The sequence below is a fragment of the Simochromis diagramma genome, unplaced genomic scaffold (assembly GCF_900408965.1).
Source record: "Simochromis diagramma unplaced genomic scaffold, fSimDia1.1 OVJJ01000603.1, whole genome shotgun sequence".
In the NCBI taxonomy this organism is placed as follows: Eukaryota; Metazoa; Chordata; class Actinopteri; order Cichliformes; family Cichlidae; genus Simochromis; species Simochromis diagramma.
Genome location: NW_024387414.1, coordinates 11,359,081 through 11,382,731, shown reverse-complemented (window position 1 = coordinate 11,382,731; position 23,651 = coordinate 11,359,081). Strand labels below are relative to the sequence as shown.

General features: G+C 40.4%; 1 protein-coding gene across 1 annotated transcript in view; it reads left to right on the top strand.

The window, feature by feature from the left end:
- The window catches only part of LOC120721084 (RNA polymerase II elongation factor ELL-like), a 35,965-nt gene that overhangs the window by 4,318 nt on the left and 7,996 nt on the right, over nt 1-23,651 (top strand). Inside the window, exons 3-5 of the mRNA XM_040011140.1 lie at nt 16,953-17,080; nt 19,074-19,237; nt 21,692-21,936. Of these exons, the coding sequence (XP_039867074.1) occupies nt 16,953-17,080; nt 19,074-19,237; nt 21,692-21,936 (537 nt within the window). The remainder of the gene's footprint in view (nt 1-16,952; nt 17,081-19,073; nt 19,238-21,691; nt 21,937-23,651) is intronic.

Sequence of the window (23,651 nt, the reverse complement as noted above, 5' to 3'; positions counted from 1 at the left end):
ATATAAAAAACATTGATGGTACTTCTGTCACACCATTACTGTGTACTGTATGTGGATTATCTAAACAGTTGCCACAAAGGCACTGAAAAGTATGTGTTCTCCCCAAAAAGTCATCTTGAGATATGATGAAGTTGCAAACCACTGCAACTGAGCATGGGAAAATCTGTCAGGCATTTTATAAATTATGCATATAAATTTATACATTATACTATACTGTACTGTATTGTATGTGTTATTTATATATATTATGGTTGTGGTTTTTTTTTGTTTTTTTTTTTGTTTTTTTTTTTTGCTTAATCAGTATGTGCCAGCGTTGAGAAAGTATATTTTTAAAAGGCACTGATTATACTATTTTTCCCTACAGTAGAAACAAGCATTATATTTATTGATATGCCTTTATTTAAACAGGAAACGTAGTTGAGGGGTATTTTACAAGGGAGATTAGAGGGGTTGTACTACGAAACAAAATTAATGTGTTAGACACCTTCATAAATTTATGAAGGTCGCTTTCTTTTTACGTGGGTCAATCTCTGTGTTAACTTGTGTCTAAAATCTAAATTCGAAACAAAAGCAGAGCGATATGGCCAAAAATATTTATCACGATATATATTTGAAAATTTGCGATAACGATATAACTGACTATATAATTGATGCGAGACAAAATACAACTCCACAACTTTACTAGCGCAAAAAACCCATCTATTTATTTTCACTTAAACAAGCAGCTGTTTTTTATGTGCATTAAAGCTATATAAAAATTTAACAGTGCAAATGCAAATTCCTTGCTGAAACTTTAACCAAAAGACATTTCCAGTTGAAATGGGCTGACATATCCTGAGCATAACCATGTATAATATCCACTAAAGTTAAAAAGAGGTGCCTTGCAACATTAAACTGCAGTGTGCCAAATTAAAAAAAAAGTCAAATACGTATTTTTTGGACCATAAGGTGCACAGGATTACAAGGCACATTAAGCGAAACAAAGCAGTCAGATAAATCAAACTTTATTCAACTCATTCTTCTTGCTTCCTCCACTTCTGTACCATTGATTCATTAATGCTGTATTCTATCACAGCTGCTCTATTCCCATGTTGTTGCAGTATATTAATGACTAACCTCATATTGTGGATGGATTCTCTCTGTTGTTCTCCTGACTGAAGTTTAGTCCGTTTACAGCATCCTGCCATGCGATTGCATTTGTTCCTAACCATCAGGAACCTTCACGTTAACTTTTATCGAGTGGAAAAAAGTTAGCATTCATCCTCCAGCTTCACTGTTTATGTTATGCTAACATAGCTGTGTCGCTGGCGATCACGTAGCACATCATTATATACCACCTAGTCCAACTTTAGTAACCCTACAAATGTCACTGCTGTTTAGTTTTCAGTCTTCATTCAGAATCAGAATCAGAATACTTTATTGATCCCTGGGGGAAATTATTTTTTGTTACAGTGCTCCATTATAAACCAACATTAAGACAAGACAGACAATACGCTAACTAAGAATAGTACAATATATACATATATATACATACATAAGTCACTCATAAATAAATAGTTGGAAAAGAAACATGTGTAGTTGTAGCAGTAACCAGTGTGTTAAGTGGATGCGTTGTACAGGGAGATGGCCACAGGCAGGAAAGATTTCCTGTGTCGTTCAGTGGTGCTTTTCGGTAATCTCAGTCTCTCACTGAACGTGCTCCTGTGATTGACCAGCATGTCATGGAGTGGGTGGGAGGTGTTATCCAACATTGTCTTTATCTTGGACAGCATCCGCCTCTCCGACACCACCTTGAGGGAGTCCAGCTCCATCCCCACAACATTGCTGGCCTTACGGATTAGTTTATTAAGTCTGTTGGCATCTGCGACCCTCAGCCTGCTCCCCCAGCATGCAACATCATAGAGGATCGCACTGGCCACAACAGACTCATAGAAAATCCTCAGCATTTTCTGGCATATGTTGAAGGACCTCAGTCGCCTCAAAAAATAGAGACGACTCTGGCCCTTCCTGTAAAGTGCTGTGGTGTTTTTAGCCCAGTTCAGTTTATTGTCAATGTGTACTCCAAGGTATTTATAGTCCTCCACAATGTCAACACTGACCCCCTGGATTGAAACAGGGGTCAAGTGTTTCCTGGTCTTCCTGAAGTCTACGATCAGTTCCTTGGTCTTTGCCACGTTGAGCTGCAGATGATTCTGCTCACACCACGTGACAAAGGAGTCGACCACAGCCCGGTACTCTGTCTCATCATCCCTGCTGATGCATCCAACCACCGCAGAGTCATCAGAAAACTTCTGAAGATGGCAGGTCTCTGTGCAGTGGCTGAAGTCTGTGGTGTAGAGGGTGAAGAGGAAGGGGGAGAGGACAGTCATTGATGTTGGAAGTGATAGCAGAGCTGTACGTTTGAATTATTTCAGAAATCTCTCAGTCAGAACATGCTATATCATGTTTAGGTAACTAGCGAAACTAGCGAGCTAACTTCCGCTAACTTCCTGCTAACTTCTAACTCCGTTAAATATAATAAATTCTGTTTTCATGGATGCCTGGATGTTAAACTTAATCGTTACACCTGGTAAAGCAGCAATGCTGATCATTTTATTAAAGATGAAAGAATTTAGACAGTTTTTAACTATTAGTGATGCTGCAGTGTTCGTTTGACTTTGGGACCTGAAGTGGACAGAGTTTTGGACCCAGATTACTCCCAGATTTACGAGCACCTTAGTCCGTCAAATACGGTAATAACGACGGCCCGCTAGCATGCTCTAGCAAAAATAGTGCTTTGTTGTGTATCTGACAGACAAAAGCTAAACCAGTTCCACACCACTGAAGTTGCACCATTTTTACAAACCAATTCTGGTTCATCCGTTTCACTCAACGATCTGCTTTGCCTCTTCTCATTCTCCGTTGCTGCCATGCTTTTCGGTCATGTGCGCATAAAAACAAAGGCACTGCGCATGCGCATTTTACCCATATTCTATTGCGATATTTTATTTTCTTATCGTTGCCCAACATTCTACCGGTATTACCGTGAGCGGTATAATATCGTCCAGCCCTAATCGGAACTTTTCATAATTCTTTTATTTACAGTGTGTTTAAAGTTCTGTGTTCTCTGGGGAAGGAAAAATGTTCATAGCATGAAGCTTTTAAGCTGCACGCCTCAGTCACACATGTCTGTAGACTAATCGGTAATGACCTCTAGCAACTACAGGTTTCTATTGAAACGTGAGTATTCCTCAACCATTCGGTGAGCGGTTGCTGGAGGTTTTGGAGGAGTTGGTAGGTGAAATTGGCTACAAAGTCTGTGGATAACTTATTTAGCACGTCACAAATCCATAATAGTTGCAGTAAAGATGAAAAATTTTGCAGTTTTACTACAGTTTACGTTCATTGGCACCATCTTGGGTTGTTCCAAATCCAATTCCAGATCCAAATTCCATCTGGGAGCTTAGAACTTCCAACTTATTCAGGAAAACACACTGAGGCAACCTGCTGGCGACTAAAGCAACTGAAAGTACATGTTAGCAGTTTCACCTAGCGACACCAAGCAACAGCTCACCAACCAGTCCAGGAATACACATTTTCCCTAGCAACCAGAGGTTGCCAGGGGGTCACCAGCCTGTCTCTTGGCCTGTATGACTTACGACTTGCTAAAGCCACTGAAGGAAGCCCAGCTATAAAGTTTCTGCAACACATACTGCATTGTCAGTGGAATTTACATACTTTCAGTTGGTGATACAGAACATTTGTAGTGTTTTCATGCTTTGCTTTAATCTCCAACTCCAAGAACAGCAGCTAACAGAGGTTAGATTAGAAAATTGATCAGTTACGTTTATGGCTATTTATCACCAATGATACCTATTTAAGCAATAAAATTTCCCTTTGATCTCACGACATATTAAAGTGGTTTGGATATCTAATTTATTAGGATGATCACCCTGAGTAACCTGACTGACTATATTAATGTTTAAATCCAAAGGTCGATGTGTAGCTGTCGTCTTGGGTGGGGAATCAAATAATGTGCCAGGCGCACCTTTTAATGTGAGCATGTCCAGAGCCTGAAGCAGAAAGTCTGAGTTAACAGAGAAAGTCGATTACCACCGTTGTGATACCAGTTATCTGACTGAGCTTTTAAGTTTAGTTAAGTGAGCTGAGATGAATGAAGCCTGACTGCCTTGAGCTTGCTTTGTAGTACATCGTCTGTCCAAGCTAGCACCCATGCCAACTTAAAGCATATTTTTTTAAATGCAACAAATAGAACATAAAATACAAGATATACAAAATGCATATGAAATCTAAACACCCACAACAACAAAATACCAGGCCTCTCAAGAAAAATGACTGCACACCTCCTTCAGCATGTTTAGAAAATGCTGTCTTCTGAGGGGGGGAAAAATCAGTGCTCTTTCTTGTGAATATTCTTATGTGCTGACCAGATTATTTATGTGTTGGTGAGGTTTTTTTTGTTTTGTTTTATTTTAATAAAAAATGCGGGCGTTCCTCTGAGATTCATTAGCTCTGGAAAAGCGTCCTCTGTCCAATCAAGCAGCTCGGAGATACAGAGCACATTTTGGTTCGCTTATCCCGTTTCCTGTCTAATTCCCTTATGTGAAAACTTCACACACAAGTTAATGAGGTGTAAAGGGCCACTTGTCTCCCCCCGCCCCTGCACACGTGCATCATGGTACGTTGGGTAACATACCCTTCAGGGGAGGATCCTGCTTAGTTTGGAGGGTGGAAGGAGTGACATTTTGTCAGGAACAGTGACCCACAATTTGTTGAAGTTGGCAGTCTGGCCCTCGGGCACCTGCCAGAGATGTATCGTTCTTGGCGTTAGAGGGGGGAGAAACCTCGAGGGATTCTTGTGGCGCAGCACCACTTCCTCCTTTTCCTTCATATCGGCCTCTTCCGCCCCAGTGCTGGAGCTTGTAGGTCTGGCAGCAGCTCTGCCCCTCTGTGAAACTGCAAATGAAAAGGAATGGAGGGTGATTACAGGCTGGGGCTTGATTACATGCACTGTCTCCCACTCATGGCAGCCACATTAATCACGCAGTGTCGGCATGTGGAACTCAGCAAGAGAGAAGACACAGTATAGCTCCAAGCATTGACTGATTGACTGTGGGATCATAAACGCACGCCTGCATAAAAACACTCAAAATCACTGGTTTCTCTCTTTGTATGTTTCTCCTCTTCGGCTCTGCCACCCCCTGCCCCCTCTCCTCCAAGCAGCCTGAAACACAGACACACATTGTGTTTTGTATCTCTGTCCTCCATTGTGGAGGGGACTTGTCTTAAATGGCATGTGTCAACTTGTGGCCCTGGGAACGATTCGGCCCTTTTGTTTGCGATGAGATGATGAGAAGTAGTGTTTACTGAAGTGTGGTGAGGATGAGGGTGGTGGTTGGCTGGCTGAGCGTGTGTGTGTGTGTGTGTGTGTGTGTGTGTGTGTGTCTGTCTTTAAACCAGTGGTGGAGATGTTTGGCTGATAGCTACACTTTGGCCTTTCTCCCCCTTCACTCTTATGAGTGGCAGTAATGCTGATTACGCCCCGGTGAGACGAGCTGGAGCTGAGCCTCTGTGCTCATGCTGGATTAGCACAGACACACACATGCACAGTTTGCATTAGCAGCCAGTTCAGAGTGACTTGCCTCCTGCTGATAACAGACAGTGGTGGTGGCGACAGGTTTCACTCCCTCCTCCACCTTCTCCTCCTCCTATCAACCAGAAAGGGAAGCAGTGCCATGGCATCTCACTCTGGAGCCGGGGAGGCCAGGACAAAAGACGGCCTGTTTTCAGAAGGCCATTACTCAGGCTGCAGAGGATGTGGAAACAATAGCCTGCATGAGATCTACACCCAGACCCCACATTCAACCAAAAGCTAGCAGGAAACATAAGCCCTGTGCACCGACAGCAGTCTCTCACAGTTTTTGTTCAATCGACTTTATAGTTTGATAAAGCCAGGAAAATGAGCCTTTCCCGTCCTGCACCTTCAACGTGTGGAGACATTTATGACAGTAGAGAGTGAACTGTGGCTCATTAAGATACAGTCACCACAGAGGCTGACAGACTCAACTTTTACTGTGTCAAAAACCCAGCAGCTGATTCTTTTCCTTCAGGAACAGCTGTGGGTTGCATGGGGACTATTTTTCAGGTAGAAATTAAAAATCTTGTGTGTGCAAGTGAGTGGCTTTGTCTGGGATGAAAGTTGTTCAGTTTTGAAACTCTGTCTAATTAAAATGGAGGTTTTGCAAGATTGTGCAAGCTTTACAAACTAAGATTCAATGTTTAGATATGCTGGAAAGAAGCTGTCCAATGTCTGCAAACATTGTCAGTGTCCCTGGTGCATCAGCTTGTTTTTGAGGTTTGAAATCTTGCAAATGCGGACTTGTGAGGATGTACATTTGCACTCATACTGCTCTTGGAGCAGTATGTAAAGACAGCCACTTTTCAAAGATCTGCCCACACACTTCTGAGCTTCCAAGTCATGCAATTTATGGCAGCGTTATCTCTCAGCTGTGGTCTAAAACTCAGAAACAGACTGTGTGGGGAAAAATAAAAAGCTGGCATTGTGGAGGCAGGGGTACTTACTCATAAACTATTGTTTGCCTTCAGCTGAAGTACAGTGTATTTACTGCGTTAGGTGGGATCAACCTCGAAGGATAACTCATTTTGAAGAAAATTAGGGTGTAGCTCGTTGTATACCTAACTATGGTGGGTAAGAGTTATTGTTAGGGTTTTTTTTAAGAATTAAACAAAAAAAGATTGCATGGATGCTTTAGTGATCAAGCAAGTCTGAATCTGTAAACTGGACCGAGCCAGACAGCGCACGGAGCCATAAATCCCGCTCACGTGCCCGTCATTGGTGAAACAGTCTGTCAGTCGCACCTAACCCAGTCATTATGATGTGCTTAGACTATAGTTACACATGCACTGAAGCCGTGAACTTTTCTAGACATTACTCATCATCTGTATGCAACAATGCAAAAGTCTGATTAGATGAATAAATAGACCTTAACCTGCCAGTTCCCTCCCACCCTTTAATGTCCAGTGAAACGCGTGTAAGGATAGCACGGGTGACTGCAGCCATCCTACTATGAATACTTTCTGAGGTAAAGGGCTCTTGGAGTATGTAGGGTTGGGTTGACAACATTTAATTTAAAATAAATCAGAACTGCGTCACAACACCACCGTAGTTCACCTGCTATGTCAACTTGCTGCTATGTGGCAGGTCTGGCTTCAAAAGTGAGTCGAACCCCACAGACTGAAAAAGCCCGACTGTACAGCGTTAAAAGGCATGTTTACATCCAAGTTTAAGGAAAAGCTTTAGCCTCTATAGATTACTCTATAGGGGGGTTTAATGGATTTTATGACTAATGACTTGTTTTATAGTAGAGACCAGGCAAAAGCTTTGCGCTTCAGTTTTGGTGAATTAAATTGTAGTGGGGGGGGTTATTTTCAGTCTTGTTTTCCGCAGTAATTAGCAGATATCTATCTGTATGTTACACCCAGCTGTTGGACTGTTGTGCTCACTGGATTGTGCTGCAGTTTGCGAATGCGGTTTTTTAACCAAGCCTGCCGATGTTGGTGTTTGCACTCCACGCTTCGTTTAAAATAACGGAGACTTGAAAATCTGTAGTACAAAACCAGTGAGTGCCATCACGGTGGCCACGTACATCTTTTATACTGCCTGTGGCCTAAACCACACGAAGCATGTAGCTTGAATGCTTTTGAAGTGGATTATTTCCTGCTGTGTGCTACGTGCAAGATGTCTCTCTTTATTCTCCTTGTTTGTTTCCCGTCACATGAACCTGAAAATACAACTGCTGTCTCATTATCTGACAGTATTTTGTCCTAAAACTCATTAAACAAATTTAATTCTTGCCAGGATTTGACCATCTGTACATGAAGTTGCATTATAGATTATAATGGGATAGTGAGTAGCACAATACTCTTCAGCAACAAATTGCAGCTTGTATGTAGGTGTACAAATGCAAAATTTTGTGTAAACATAAAATATGTACTTCTATTTATTTATTTTTTTTCGTTTGTTTGCACAGATGTGGCATTCAGCTCAACATTCAAGAAACCGAGAGAAATCCAAGTATAGATTTCCCAAGCCTTAAACTGCTGCTGCGTTCCCTTACACAGTCCAAGGGGGTGAAAGTTTAAATGTCTGCTCATTTATTCAGCCTAATATGTAACATGATAAATATGGAAAGATCATGATTAAAACTGTTGGAGGCCTGAGGGAATGTATTTGTGTGCAATAAAGGGAGTGACCTACTCTTGGTGCAGAAACTGAGATCCGGAAAATTACATTAAAGTGAACACTGCAGTTAAACTCGGTGCTCATTTATCACTGCGTGGCAGCGTTGGGTTTCTTATTTGATGGGCTGGTGTGATCACACAGGTGTCTTTATTTAATTAGGCAGATTTAGATTTGATTGACTGATGTCTCTTTCCTATGAGCTTGCACATTTTAGTTGGGAAAATGGCAACTTTTACGACCATTTTAACCTGATCACATTTCAAATCGTTAACAGTTGAAGAACACGGATGAAACGGAAAAGCTCAAAGGAAACGAATGGTGAAACCTATGACAATGATGAGACACAGACTGACATTTGGACTTTGTACCACAGACCCGATTTAGGAGAGGCATAATATTTGATGGTGGGGGAATTAGTGAAAAGGCAGAAACTGGAACAAGGCTGCCCAACTGTCTAACTTACAATAAAAAAGAATGATGAGTTCTGTTATCTCTCGATTTGGGATAACAGAAACATTTGTCAGATTCAGGCTCCGCTTGCTTTTCCTCTTTGCCTTGTGGCCTCTGGGGTCACCGAGCATTACTGAGGTCAGAAGTCTCTTTCAAAGCAATTTTTATTACAACAATTTCTTAAGAGGAGACCTTTGTTAATATTTGTAGAATACCTAACCGTCCTGATTACTTGCGCCCTGTTTGGTTAATCTGGTTTTCTTTTTGCCTCATTTAAAAAGCACAAAGATCAGAAGCAACCCCACAGATTCTTTGAATATTTCACTTCAGAGGAAGACGATAAATATTTCATTATTCATGGTCAGTTGGACTCTTAAAGTGCCCAGTCCTTTTGTTCGAGCGCCTCTCTGGGTTTGATTTGCAGTGTTTGTCTCCCAAGAGAATACGCTTGGCTTTGGCATGGGCCCCAGTGGCTGGGAACAAGAGTGATTGTTGTAGTTTGGACGGTGGGGATCTAGATGTCTGCCTGTGGAGCGGCCAGCTACTGCTCCTACGTGCACTGCGTGACGGGGCATCTGTGACAGCTGTAGTCTTGTGACGGCACGCAGCACAACAGTCCATAAATTATTGAAAGTTACTGTGAAAACATCCTGTAATGAACTCCTGACTGAAGAAGTGGCAGCCTTGTATCAAAAGTGGATGCTCTTGGCAATTACAGCCTTCTAATTTTCACCTAGAAGTGCCTTACATTTGCAAAGTTTGATGTGTGAACTCAGCTGTAAGCTGACAAAAACATATGCTGCTAAAAAAAGAAAAGTTAATGTGCAGATTTTTAGTTGTTTTTTTTTTTAAAAATCCCACCAGTATAATTTCTTCTGTCCTGTGAAGTGCGGTGCTTAGTCACCTTCCTGCTGTCACATATCACCCATGAATGCTTATCAGGCTTCACGTGAAAGTCAGATTACATTGGAAGTCATATTCAAATCAAGCAGCGCGACTCATCACCGTCTAACTCACATGAGCACCATGTTTCTGTGTTTATTTTGAGTTTTTATTATGCAATAAGACAGAAAATGTTTTCTGTTGATAAAATATATTGAAATAGCAAAACTACAAATTTAGTTCTGGGTGGTTAGGACTGTCACTTCGCAGCGAGAGGGCCCTGGGCTTGAATCCACTTTGGGGCTTTCTGTGTGCAGTTTGCATGTTCTCTCCAGGTGCTCCAACTTCCTCCCAAAGTCCAAAGACATGCATATTAGGTGATTCTAAGGTGGTTGAGTTTCAGGTTGAATATGCAGATCACAGTGGGTTGGAGAATGTTCTCCACAGGTCAAGAAAGTAGCTTAAATCGGTCGTTCAGGGGTTTTGTGTGCTAATTAGCGAGGAGGTGATCTGGTCTCCCCTCCTGCAGTGAGGGCTGTCTATGTATTCACAGAGTGGTACTTTAACTTTATGACTTTTAAATACTTCATTATTTCATTATGTCATTTGCATATATGGGCTTTTAAGAGTCAGGTGATTAAATTACGATCAAACAAAATGTATCATGAACTAACACAATTAGCAGAACGATGTTTGCGCCTTGTTTTCTTGGTGAATCCAAGGTTACATTGGTCTCTAAGCTGACAGAGATCTGCTGTGTGATGCCCTGTCTGAAGGACTGTTGATCAGAGGTTTCCTTGAGTTGGGGGCTTTGACTCTACAACTGTAGGATCTATGACATAATGGTTTGCTGTTAAGCTGAAGCTCATGGGTGGGACCAATGTTTAGAGATGTAAACGTGTCTCATGATAACACAACATGTAAGCAAAAATAAATGCATTTATTTATTTGCCAAGTAAAAGCTCAGATTCAGAAGACTTTATGTATCCCCAAGGGGCAAATAAGAGACTGACCTTGCCAACCGTACATACAATACACAAACATCACATTGGGGAGACTGGTCAGGCTAGGTAGCTGGCCGGTCAGCCGCACGAGCAGCGACCCGGAACTGAACAACAATGGAAAATGCACAACATGAGAAAAGACGAGGAGAAAAAAAGAACTCCCCCCAGACTGAGCTTCAACAGGGAGATCCATTTTTTTCCCCAGTCAGTAGCCCATTGGAGGCAGACTTTAAACCCTTTCCTCTTTGTGGGATGTTGATTTCTTTTTTTCCCTTATTGATTCTTCCTTGTCTTCTTCAGTCAACACTAGCAGCTCAGTAATGTACGGGCTTATGACTAACTTAGACTTATGCGCTGAATCGTTGTTGAGGCTTCAACCTAACTTTCATGAATGGCCAACGCTATTACCAGCTTTGATGCTTTTACGTGGTGTTTTATATGTTAATTATCTTCTGGCAATGTCCCGATGTTTCATATGTGGTGCCACCCACATACAATTAAAACGTGGGGACTTTTTCCATCTTTGAATGCTTCTCTTTGTTGTGGTTAGCATTTTAAATGTTCAAAGAATATTCAGGCAATCATTTGTCCCTCTGGGTTTTCGACTCCTTCGTACATTATCTCACATCCATTCTGAAAGTTTTTGCATCTCCCTCTAGAAATTTGCTGACAGCAGTGAGTTATTATATTGAAGCTATGATGATTATTTTGTCACTGATTAAATCCAAAACCTGCAGTGAAAAAGTAGCTGCACAAGAGTATTAGACAGTACTGAACAGGCCAATCAAAACAGCTCTGAGCTGCGTTAACCCTATGTGTAGTTACATTTCCAGGGACGGGCACATCAGGTTACGGCATAAGTTATGTTGTAGTGTTTCTGGGGTGTTTTTGGTTACGAATTACCAAAGTCATACATTTAACACAAGTATAAATTCCCTGTTACGTGTGCTAATATTAATATATTAATATATTTTCTGTGTTCTTAAGTTTAGTTAAGCTTGTTAGCATGCTAACAGAGTACCTCTGAAGGTTTAATTTAAGACTTTAATACCAATAATACAATTTTACTTTTTCATGTTAAGAGTGACAAAAAAGTACAGATATCAGATTTACAGTATCAGAATTACTAATGTTTGTATTTGTTTGACTAATGTTTAGCTATCGTGTGTAATAGATAGAATAGATGCTATCCACATCCAGATGTTATCCAGAAGTCTCTAACGAGAGTTGCAGGAGGTGATGCAGAGAATCAGAATCGCATTTATTGGTCAAATATATGTGCAAACACATAGTAGGATTTTGGTTCTGGTCGACGGTGTCTCTCAAGCACAGCAATGTAAAACACACAATATATGAGTGACAAAAGAAGAAATAAACAATATACATGAGTGGATCATGATGAGACAGGTCATGGTCCCCAACACACTGTAATACACTATAATAATCTGGTGTGCTCTGAGTCTTACTCTGAGTCTTACTGGGCAGCACAGTGTGTTTGTTCAGTTACTTTTTTGTAATTGTGCTTTTACTTTTAGATGTAAATATAATAATTATATTTCTCAAAACAGTTTATGAGTGCTTTTCTATTCGATCAACTAATAGATTTTTTTTCCCTTGCTTGTCTCAGACTGTTTCTCTGCTTTTTCAGATGAAACATGAGCTCTTATTTAATGGCTGCTTCTCTGGTTTTGCAGCTTAAGTGGTTGTTGCGTGAAATAAGCTGTAGGTGTAAAATGATTTGGACTGACAGAGATGCACTAAGCGTTAGTGATTGCAGTGACATCTGTATGTAAATCAGCATTTTTATTTGTGTGCCTAATGTGGTTGTTTAACTTGCAAGACTTTAAACTTTATTGCTGTTCTGTTCTGTTTTGTTTTTTTGCTTTGAAGAAAATGCAGGCATCGCCTTATGAATCATTAACAGAAATGTCTTATGGTGGGGGGGGGAATGCTTTTGGTCTTCTCCCCTGTGTAATCAACATGTTTTTGTATTCCATTTTCTTATAAACAATGAGACATCCAGTGTTAACTTGCAGGACTATCTCAGAAAAACATTACACAGTTTAGCAAAGGCTGAATTAAAAACACAACTTTTTCAGGAACTGAGATCCACCTGTGTAGCTACATGTAAACTGCTCTGTCCCATCCGAGTTAAGCTAAATATAGGTTGTATAAATTCCTGTGATGAAAGCCTGCAAGTAGAGACATGTGCAGCAGGCTGATAAGAAAAGAGACCCAACGTCTGTTCTTTGTTGCACACTTGCAAAACATCTGAGGTGACTTAAAGGCAAATACACAGAGGTAATGGGCCACACAGCTGAATGAGAGTAGATCAGAATTCCCTATAACAGTATTAGTTTTGTTCAGTTTAATAGCCTATGAGGCTCTTGTTGTTTCTTTAAAGTGGCACACACGTAAAACATAGCATATGATGTCTTTATTCTAGATATGTAGAGACTTTTGATTTTTAAAAACTGATATATAAACAATATTTCATCATCAATTCCTCACCTTCAGCTCTTCACATGAGACCATATTATACTTGCTAATTTATCCAAAATGCACTCAACATTTGTATCTCTGTATATAGAGGAGGCAAGCAATAGAAACTATTTTCCACCCAAGTGGTAAATGGCCTGTATTTATATAGCGCTTTACTAGTCCCTAAGGACCCCAAAGTGGTGTGACATATCCAGTCATCCACCCATTCACACACTGGTGATGGCAAGCTACATTGTAGCCACAGCCACCCTGGGGCGCACTGACAGAGGCGAGGCTGCCGGACACTGGCGCCACCGGGCCCTCTGACCACCATCAGTAGGCAACGGGTGAAGTGTCTTGCCCAAGGACACAACGACCGAGACTGTCCAAGCCGGGGCTCGAACCGGCAACCTTCCGATTACAATGCGAACTCCCAACTCTTGAGCCACAATCGCCCCATGGCGAGGCAAGCAATAGAAACTATTTTCCACCCAGGTGAAACATAAGGGAGTTGATCTTTCGTTGAGCTAATTGAAGCTTTAAATTAAAAACATGAGCGGTTAATATCAAATAGTGGTGGGGAAAAGCAAGAAACAAGAAAAATGGTTTAAAAATGTCAGAATTGCCAAAACTAAGTTACTGCTTTTACAAAGTGTGGCAGTCTGACACTTCGGTGACATTCAAAACAAACAATTTGATCATCCATTAATTGGGATAAATAAATGGTTCTTAATATTTTGAACTTTGAGCTTAAATGCATTGAGATGCTGCCATGTGATTGGCTGCTTGGATATTTGCATTAATGAGCATTTGAACATGTGCAAAGTGCAAAAGTGTCAATAAAGGCAGAGATGTGAGAATGTGATTTTAATGGAAAACTGAGGTATCTTAAACCAGCGTGATCATTTTTGGCTCCTAAAGTTGTGTAATTGCTGCCATTTAAATGTGAATATATACCTAATGAAAACAAAGTAATTTCTAACAGGGCATGCATACCAATCATAAGTTATATTTTAGAGTCTGATTCTTTATTTAGATTATATTCAGCTTAAGTAACTTAGAAACTACATTCTGTGGTATGTGTTTGTACCGTTCAGTGCTAAGCCCAAGCCCGAGCATCTGTGTCACGTCCACACTTGGAGCTGGAAAAATCTGAGCAGGGACTGCACATTGTGTTCTGAATGAAACCAGAGTCATGTAGTGAGGTGACAGAAAAGGAGAAAGCAGAGGAAATCCCCCGTGATATCTGCACTTTAAGCTGCTTCCCAACCCAAAAGGACGCCACAGCTGCCAGCAGCATGAAGAATGGGCCGATATGAAACTGCTGATCCCCCCTGGCCACTGTTAGGAGACTGCGATGACAATGTGGATGTCTTCTGAACTCTGAGACAACTCAGTCACTGTATTTCCTGTAGCTGATGAAGTGGCCTTTACTCACTCATATGCCCCCTCAAAAAAACTAAAAAAACAAATGCTTTCTACAAATTTCCCATAAATGAAAGTAAATATTTCAGGATTTTGTTCACAGACCTACAATTACATCTTTTTCTGTGGTCAAATCAACGTTGATCCTAACTTTTTTTCTCATGCTCCCTTTTCCAAGTCTGTTAGTGTGTGTGTGTGTGTGTGTGTGTGTGTGTGTGTGTGTGTGTGTGTGTGTGTGTGTGTGTGTGTGTGTGTGTGTGTGTGTGTGTGTGTGTGTGTGTGTGTGTGTGTGTGTGTGTGTGTGTGTGTGTGTGTGTGTGTGCGCATTGGTCTGCCCTGGAGGTTGCAGCCTTGGCTCTGCTGCGCTCCACTGAGTCTGCCAGGAGATCTCATGGACGCCTCAGTGGAGCGGACTCTTAAAAACACTGCTTACCCAAGGAGATTTATAGTTACAGAGCAGTACAAAGTGTCTAAAACCTCTGAGAGAAACTGTGTGTGTGTGTGATTCATTGTACATGCGAGACTGTGTTGAAATGCTGCGAAAACAAAAAAATGAAGCCAGTGATGTTTGTGTTCTTTCTAAAAGGTGTGTAAACCTTGTCATTTTAATGCAGTATTTCTCCACAGCTCATTTGTCATAGTCCAAGCGTTTGTTCTCAAGCAACTGTAGTGTTTTTGTTTTTTTTGTTTTTAATCATCTCCCACATTTTACCCCAGAGATAATCATCACATTGCGTTGGCAGATTTCTTCTCTAACAGACTTTGACATGTCGCCTGGTTTCAGTATGCGTTTTCCAACCTGTGTGCGGTATGGATCAGACACTACTGTGCACACATGAGTGTGATTTTTAGGGGGGAACAAACGGTATGAAGGTACTAATGAAATTGCTCTGTTTGTTGTTTATAAAAATGAATTGCATTTTTGAAGAGCTACACATGCTTGAGGAAAGAAATCTGTAAATAGAACCATAGCACCACCTACAAAATTTCAATAAAATTCAGTAAAGTTCAGTAAAAAAACCTACTTGCGTTCCAGATCCAACAGGAAGTCCACCATGTTGATTTTGCTGAATTTTGCACCATTTTTGCCAATCTAATATGGGGTGCTCAAAGGAGTGAGAGCTGTTACTTCCAGTTTGAATTTTAATTGTTTTAATGACTTATCATTGTGCGTAACGTAATGTAGAAACTAAGCACTTTGAATCACCTTGCTGTTGAATTGTGCTATATAAATAAACTCGCCTTGCCTTACTTTGAGCTGCTCCTTTATTTGCATAAGGGGTCGCCACAGCAGGTAGCAACAAATATTGTTATTTTAATTTATTTTTTTAACGTCAGGTGCTCTTCCTGACCCAACCCCAAAGGGATTTTGCGTACTGTCATGTTTCCAATTTCAGTCACTAAATGTTTGAGTTTAATGTAAGCTCTACAGTGAATAAATGAAATTCGAATTTGTGTTGTGGTGGTGGAACAAGATAAAGAAACCTTTTCCTCAAGATCACCATGTGGCAGTACGTTGGTTGTCCGTAGGTTCTACACAGAACCACATCCTATCATGTGGCTGAGTACTGCTAAAAAGGAGCCAGTTGAGGTGGTTCTGTGATCTGGTTAGGATGTCTCCTGGGCGCCTCCCTTTGGAGGTTTTAGCTTAGCCCCTGTCGCACAGAAGATAGAAGTCAAAATACACAAAGCACCAATTTCTGTGTGCTATTTTTAATGTTTTTATTTATCCTCCTCCCCCTCGCGGTGAACTTCACCGTTGTTCCCTTTCCTGTAGAAACCATGCTATCTGCATGTGTCTGGTCTGCTGTGCTGGGCAGCCAGTGCACAGTATAGGTTTTTTTGGGGGGTGGGGGGGTTCACTTTTGCACACAAACCAAAGTCTCAGTCTGCTTTTTGTCCATTTAACATCCTGTTGGGTAAAATTGTTGATGAAATAAAGTAAATTCCCTTTGGTGGTATTATGCATTATTGTGCATGTTACTTAGTCTTATTTCTGTGGCATTGTGTTGTGAAAATAAAAACTTCACTGATTTATGGTGATTGCAGAAACCTTGACTTTGGATGGTCCCGTGTTCTTGGCTTAAATGCATCTGGCATCAGCTTGCCTAAAATTGTGCTGAGTAGATAATTGCTTTTCCCTGCAATGAGTTGACAGTTTGAAATATGATCAAAAACGCTTAATCTCTTAGGAAGATGATAAGTTAAAGCAACTAGCTGGCAGTCAAATGAAACAATAAAACCATTCTTTTACTTCGCGTGGTAATGCGCTCACACAATATTTACATAAGCTGTTTTAAGGACAAAATCAGCTGGCAGGAAAACCTGGAATACATTTATTGTTTTGTGGGTGCGTTTAACACTCTTATGCAACTTGGTCATTCATTCGACTTTGTTATTATTTGCATCTGCTAAAATAAAAATCTTTTCTTCTGTTTTCTCCACAGTACATCAAGATCCCAGCTCCCACTTCAGAGTCTCCTTCTGCCCTCCGTGTCTTTTCCTTTTACTTGTCCAGCGACAGCAAAGACCAGCCACAGGCCAGCTTTGACTGCATCCATCAGTATGTGTCGAGGTATGAATCCGAAACTTATTTTCACAAGTCGAGTACTATTATTGCCACTGAATCAAGATCCAACTTTGAGCACCATGGAAGACTAATCAAAAATCCCTTTTCCCTGTTAGATTAATCAGCAAAGAATTTTGGCAAATATTTTCAATAAAAAAAAAAAAAGAACTCTTTGTTAAAGCTTCAAACTTGGCTATTCTTCTCTGGATAAGCGCAGCCAAAAGTTCTCGCTCAATATGCCTGACCAAATTTGCCAGAACACACACACACAGACACACAACCCCAGTGAACCACCTGCAGACTTAAAATATGCTGCTAACATTTATGTTGGTTATTATTACTTATTAAGACCAAATAGATGTACACACAAACTTCATACCCACATACCAGCCAATCACATGGCAACAGCTCAGTACATTTAGGCATGTAAACTGAAGTTCAAACAGACCACCAGAATGGGGAAGAAAGCTGATTTAAGCGCAACTATCTTTAGGATTTACAGAGACTGGTCAGAAAAATAAAATATGCAGAGATCAGCAATTCTCTGGATGAAAATGCTTGTTGATGCCAGAGGTCAGAGGAGAATGATCAGACTGCTTTGGGTTGATATGAAGGCAACAACTCAAATAATCACTTATTACAACAAAAGTATGCAAAAGAGCTTCTCTGTAAGGACAACTTATCATCAAACCTTTAACCCCCTCAGCTAAGAACAAGAAACTAGAAGAAAAATAAAGGATTGCAAAAATGTTTAAACCAAGATCCATCTTTCATTGCATCAACAATTTAGGCTGGTTGGGTGAAGGCCAGCCTCAGATTCAGTCTGGAAGGAGATTTATAATACTGTTTTTTTTTTTTTTGTTTTGTTTTTTTTTTTTTTTTTCTTTGCTGAATCCACATTTTCAGCCCCCTTCAGTCTGGTAACTGGTTGCCTGCATACATGGCTACTGGCATCCACGTATTGTCTGAAGGTTGCGGCCCAAAAATGTTCCAAATGCAGAAGAAAATGCAAACAAAGAAGTACACCACTACCCACTTCCAGTGGGTCATAAATGGTTATGAAGAAGGATTGCATATTGCTTCTGCATCATTTGTGGAGAATTTTGCAAAGTACACTTTTGAGCTTCCAGATGTGTAAGTGGTCTGATCCTCTTGTAGTGGCTCATAACCTCAGAAGACACTGTCTCCCTATGCTCGCAAATCAGAAGAGACTGTTTGCTTGCATCTTACCGTACAGACCATGGGGCACTTGTAATTTCCTGTAAATTTCTGGGCCGAACCTCTCATTACTGAGACCCGCGTTGCCTTATTTATGGAGTGGATATGCTTGGAAACTAAAGGTTATGCTCTGTTGCGGCTTCTTGGTGCCAGATGGCTAATTGTGGCCTGAACTTTAACTAGCTTTCATTTCAGCCAGTTACTGCAGCCAAGAGAAACGGCACATCAGCATGACAGCAATATCTTGCTCCCGTTGCCCCCTGCATTTGTTTTGATATTTGGAGGACAGAGTGAAAGACTGGCCATTGGTCACTTATGTTATTGTATAGTGAAAATGTCTCAAATTAGCAGGAATTGCTACCTTTTTTTTATTTTGTTCTGTTTTTGTTTGTTTTTTGGATTTTGGCAGCTCTGTAAATCTGATTTATTTGCACCATTAATGGAGCCCAGGTTCTTATTTTAACTTTTTACTTTTGGCCACGATGATTCTTGTTTTGCAAGCATGCCGACAGGAGCCAAGTTAATCCTGGCGGTTTTTCTACATGGTCTGTCCTGCTCTGAACCAAGATATAGCCTGTCTCACATGTCACAGGCTGCAGAGCTAAATCTAGACAGTGACATAACATACAGCAACCACAGGTTTAGCCAGATTCCGCCACAAAGCCACTTTCTGCTGCAAAGGTTCTGCGCTGGCATCCTGCTTTGAGATAACTTAAAGGATGTTTTTAAAAAGCAGCAGAATGCCGTGAAGTTCAACAGCTGGCTGTTTTTTATTTTGTAGTGACGGCCGCGAGCAGCTGGAAGGTCAGGGCAGCATCCAGGACAAGATCACTGTGTGTGCCACCGATGATTCCTACCAGATGACCCGCGAGAGGATGTCGCAGGTGGAGAAGGACAGTTGGAGCCGCTCTGCCATTGAGATCAAACCTGGAGCAACACATCCAAGTAAGATTAAGCACAAGGCTTCTGTGGCAGGAAAACCGAAATCGAAGATAATACATCTGCAGATTTTCATGTGGAAGGGCCAAATAGCTTTTTAGTTGGAGAGGGATCAGCAATTTGGATGTGGATACAAAAGAGGCTGTATAAAAACCCAAATAGAAATATAATAGCACCAATAAAAGTAAAAGGAATATTTGCCTTGAAAAATATTCCTTTATTTATTGCTTGAAGCTAAAAACCAGATACTTTCTTGTTTTTGATGTGTGATGAAACCACATGCGTAGGCCGTATTTTTGGTTATACCAAGACAAAAGCTAAGCCTTGTCTCCGACATTTAATGTTTGTCATTGTTCAAAGTCAGAAACTGTCTTTAAACTTTAATTTCAGGGAGTTTCGATTCACTGCCAGGCCCTTACCATTAATACAACTGAAAAGTATAGTTAATGGAGCCATGTCTCTAAAACAAAGATTATTGGAGATGGAGAGCTGTATGGGACATGCAGGTTTTACTAACTATGACCTGAAAGCTACCTTCTGTGTTTTTTCCCTGTTCGCTAACCTTTGCTGCGGTTATGCAAAACTTTTTCTTGGCTCTGTCCTGGACCCCCATGTCAGTGCTGAAGCTCCAGGGAAGCTGCAACTGTAGTTGGTTTAAACCAGATTACTGCATGGATTGTGTAACATCAGATCTTAAGGTGAACATGACAAAGCAGTATAAATTGTAACTCTCACAGAATTTATTAGAAAGAAAGCCAAACCCTATCAAGCACGTATCTGGCACACCATAAATCCCCACATAGTAATTATGACATAATTCTCCTTATTTTCATCATGATAAATGACTAACAGAAGTACACATGCATGAAGTTATCTGTTGGACTTACTTTTTCTTTTCCTGTATCTTTCCCCTACACTGACCTGCAAAGCGCAGATTAACCCGTAATGGGATTAGCACAGAGAGACGTAGCTTTCACTGCTCTAACATGCCCCATCTGTCTTCACTGGAGATACAAGCGATAATCAATGGCATCTTTACATCTAAGGACAAGTAGCTGCAAGTCTGATCTATAAATAAGCAGGTTTCAGATGATATCTCGAGTAAAGTGTTCATCACTTTTTTTTAAAATCTGTTTATTTTATCTCAGATCTCACTGCCTTAAGATTCTTTTCTCCTTGTACCTTCCTGAGCCTTGTTCTGCTGGAGATTCCTTCCTGTAAAAAAGGAGCTCTTTCTTCCCACAGTCGCCAGCTTGCATAGGAGATTGTCTGATTGCTGGGGTTCTCTCTCTCTAACCTCAGGAATCCACCAGGCGTGGCTGTGTTACATTCTGACCCCAGTAAGACGGTGCTTGTAATTCCACAGGATGACCCACAAAGTATTTCAGAATTGTCCCAGAAGTGTATCCCTGCTTAAAATTGCACAGTTGTATTTTCTTGTCTTTTTCCCCTTTTTTCCTTTTTTTTTTTTTTTTCTTTTAATAAAATATGAATTAAGCTACATAGAGCAGGTAAGGAGTAAAGACAGGAAATCAGACAAAGAATGATGATAGATAATCTGGCCAATTTTAAAACATAAAAGACCCCTGGCAGACTAAATTGTGATTCAAAGCCATGCAAAGAACAAAACTGCACTGCACTGCAATCCGATCTCAAAGGCATGCACCTGGTGTTTTCCTTGTGCTATATTGTATGTAGACTGAATTCAATTACTGCATCAACTAGAGAAAACTGTTGATCTCAGAACTACATTTTTAGGTCCTAACACAGAGAAGGTTATCAAGTTATAGGTTTACCAGCATAAGAGGACCTTTTGAGAGATTTAGGTGTACTGTGATTGGTATAGTAGCAATACAAATAGTATTAACCTTGGTAAAACATGAGACAAGTAACCAATAACTCTTAACTATAGCCATAAAAATAAACATGCAACATGCAAACACCAACACTAAAATCCATTCTGTCTATAACTGGACTGCAAAATATAAAAAAATTTCAAGTAAACACTTGTGAAGCTGATTAGCGCAATCCACAATAAGGCAAAAAATATTGAGAAAACTCAAGAGGCTAAAACAGCAATACAAGAAAAACAAAGTTGATGTTGCATTCCTGGCCACTGGCTGGTTAATACAGTGATTCAGCTTTTCTATAAGCAATATGAATGCAAACAGATGGAAAGAAAGGAGAGTATGAAGTCCAACGAGGAGCTCTTCAGGTAGTTCTCAAAACTGCTTGATGCAAAACAGGCTTCTGTTTTGCCACCTGCAATAAAATGTGAAATATCCTGCTTTTTATAAGCCCGCTCCTTGAGGCATAAAAAGTATTTATAATTAGATGTTGATTTGATTCATTAACATAATGTGTGTATCTTTTGAGGTAATGTCATCTAAGTTAATCCATCCTAAATCACAAGCGGACTGATGCATCATCGTAGATCTTGTTCTTTTACTTTGTGTTCAGGTAAATGTGTCAAGTACCAGAAGAGGCCAGGCCCACTCCCTGCCTCAGATAGCAGCTTCTCCAAGTACTCTGTCAATAACCGGAGGAATGGCAGTATGACGACCTCAATGCAGAAGCCCCTGAAGGATCGCATCGTCCACCTGCTGGCTCTCAAACCCTACAGAAAACCAGAGCTGCTGCTGTGGCTGGAAAGAGAAAGAGCAAGCCCCAAAGATAAGGCCGAGCTGGGTGCCATACTGGAGGAGGTACTTAGAAACACTGTTTGTAGACAAAATGTACAAAAACTGAAGCAATTGCATCCATGCAGAGGCCACAGAGTGTAAAAAAAAAAGATGGATTTAGCCACTGCAGTGTCATCATGTTGGTTTTCTGGATCCAAAAGGGGATTTCTGGGTAAGAAAGCTGCACCCATTAACTCTGTGGATGCACTGTTCAGACAAAGATATAATTTGTAGTACAATACTAGTATAATACAAGTTGACTCACCATGACTGAAGTATAAACTTGGATAATGCGTACCACACAGGAGGCCATACTGTTTGTTCATTAAAATGCTCTAAAACGCTCCAACAGCAGGGTTTAGAGTTCCAGTTTGGTGATTTTAAACTGGTTCAGTCATTTAGCAGCGACAGAGTCTAAAAGACAGCTGGTGGTTTCAATAACCAGTGAACAATGATGTCGTGGTTACTTCCATCTTTTATATACAGTGTATGGTTTTTACTTAAAGCCATCATGACCTTGAAAATGCATAACTCCAACAGGTTGTCCCAAAGGGGGAAAATGAGTGTAGAAACAAACATTTTTTTCCCTTAATCATCATGTAAACATGTTTGCACCGGTTGTTGCTTGGCACACACGCATGCCTAACGCAGCATCTCATGCATATATTGTTTTTCAAATGTAGACTTTGTACATTATAGTCCCTGAACATCCTTAAACACCCCTAATTGTCATTATATAAAATTTTTAAAACACACTATGGTTTTGCACATTATACCAAGACAACAGTGATTTACATTTCCAGCCAAGCAAATGTGCTTGTGTTGGCTCTGTTTTTGCACATTATATATGGCCATTGCCTGACATTCAACTAATATCACATTGTGAAAATCAAGTATGTGTTTCCCTACTATATTTAATATAAAAAATAACAAAACAATACATTTTGACACTGTCAGAGTGTCTGAAAGGCACTTAAAAGCTCTGAACAACACAGATCTGTGGTAATGTGTGTGCTGACAGAGACCAGGACCGTTTGTGCTTTAACCAAAGCCGGGATCTAATTTTAAGAAGTTTCTTTTGCTTTCCTGTAAATATTTTTGAGTTTTTCCAAAGTGATGTTTGTTTGCGTGTTTTGCAGGCCTTCTGCTAGTTGATGTCTGTACACGCATGTGGTTCTTGTCTCACTGCATAAGAGTAATTAGGTCGCTGCTGTAATTGTGTCTTCAGAGATTGTTTGCTATTGGGCAGACTCCTCTGTCTGGAGGCTTCAGAAAGCTAGATGTCTTTAGAGAATGTGAGGGGAAAAAAATCTGGGACGCTCGGATAGAAACGGAAACGCTGAGAAAGTGTTGTTGCTTTTCAGGATCCAGGTGGTGGCAGCTTTTGTGTTTTTAAGTTTCTGAGTAGTCTTTTTATTTATTTTTCTACCATTTCATATTTTATTATCCCAATCAAAACAAGTTTGCAAGAAGCCCAACTTACTGACAAATTAGTAGGCGGAATATAAGACACGTTGATATCGATTGCTATTACATATGTGAGGATATGTTAAAAGTTAAAAAAGAGGTTTGGTATATTTTAAGGATTAAAAAATACCACAAAGATAATTTTTAACCCTTTTTGATGTTTTTGTTGTAATCTGTGGACTGGATTTGTATGAATCCAGTCGGCATTCATTGCTAATGGCTTCTCAATCACAAGTCAATACCAGTTGACCACATCCTGGATTATACTCTTT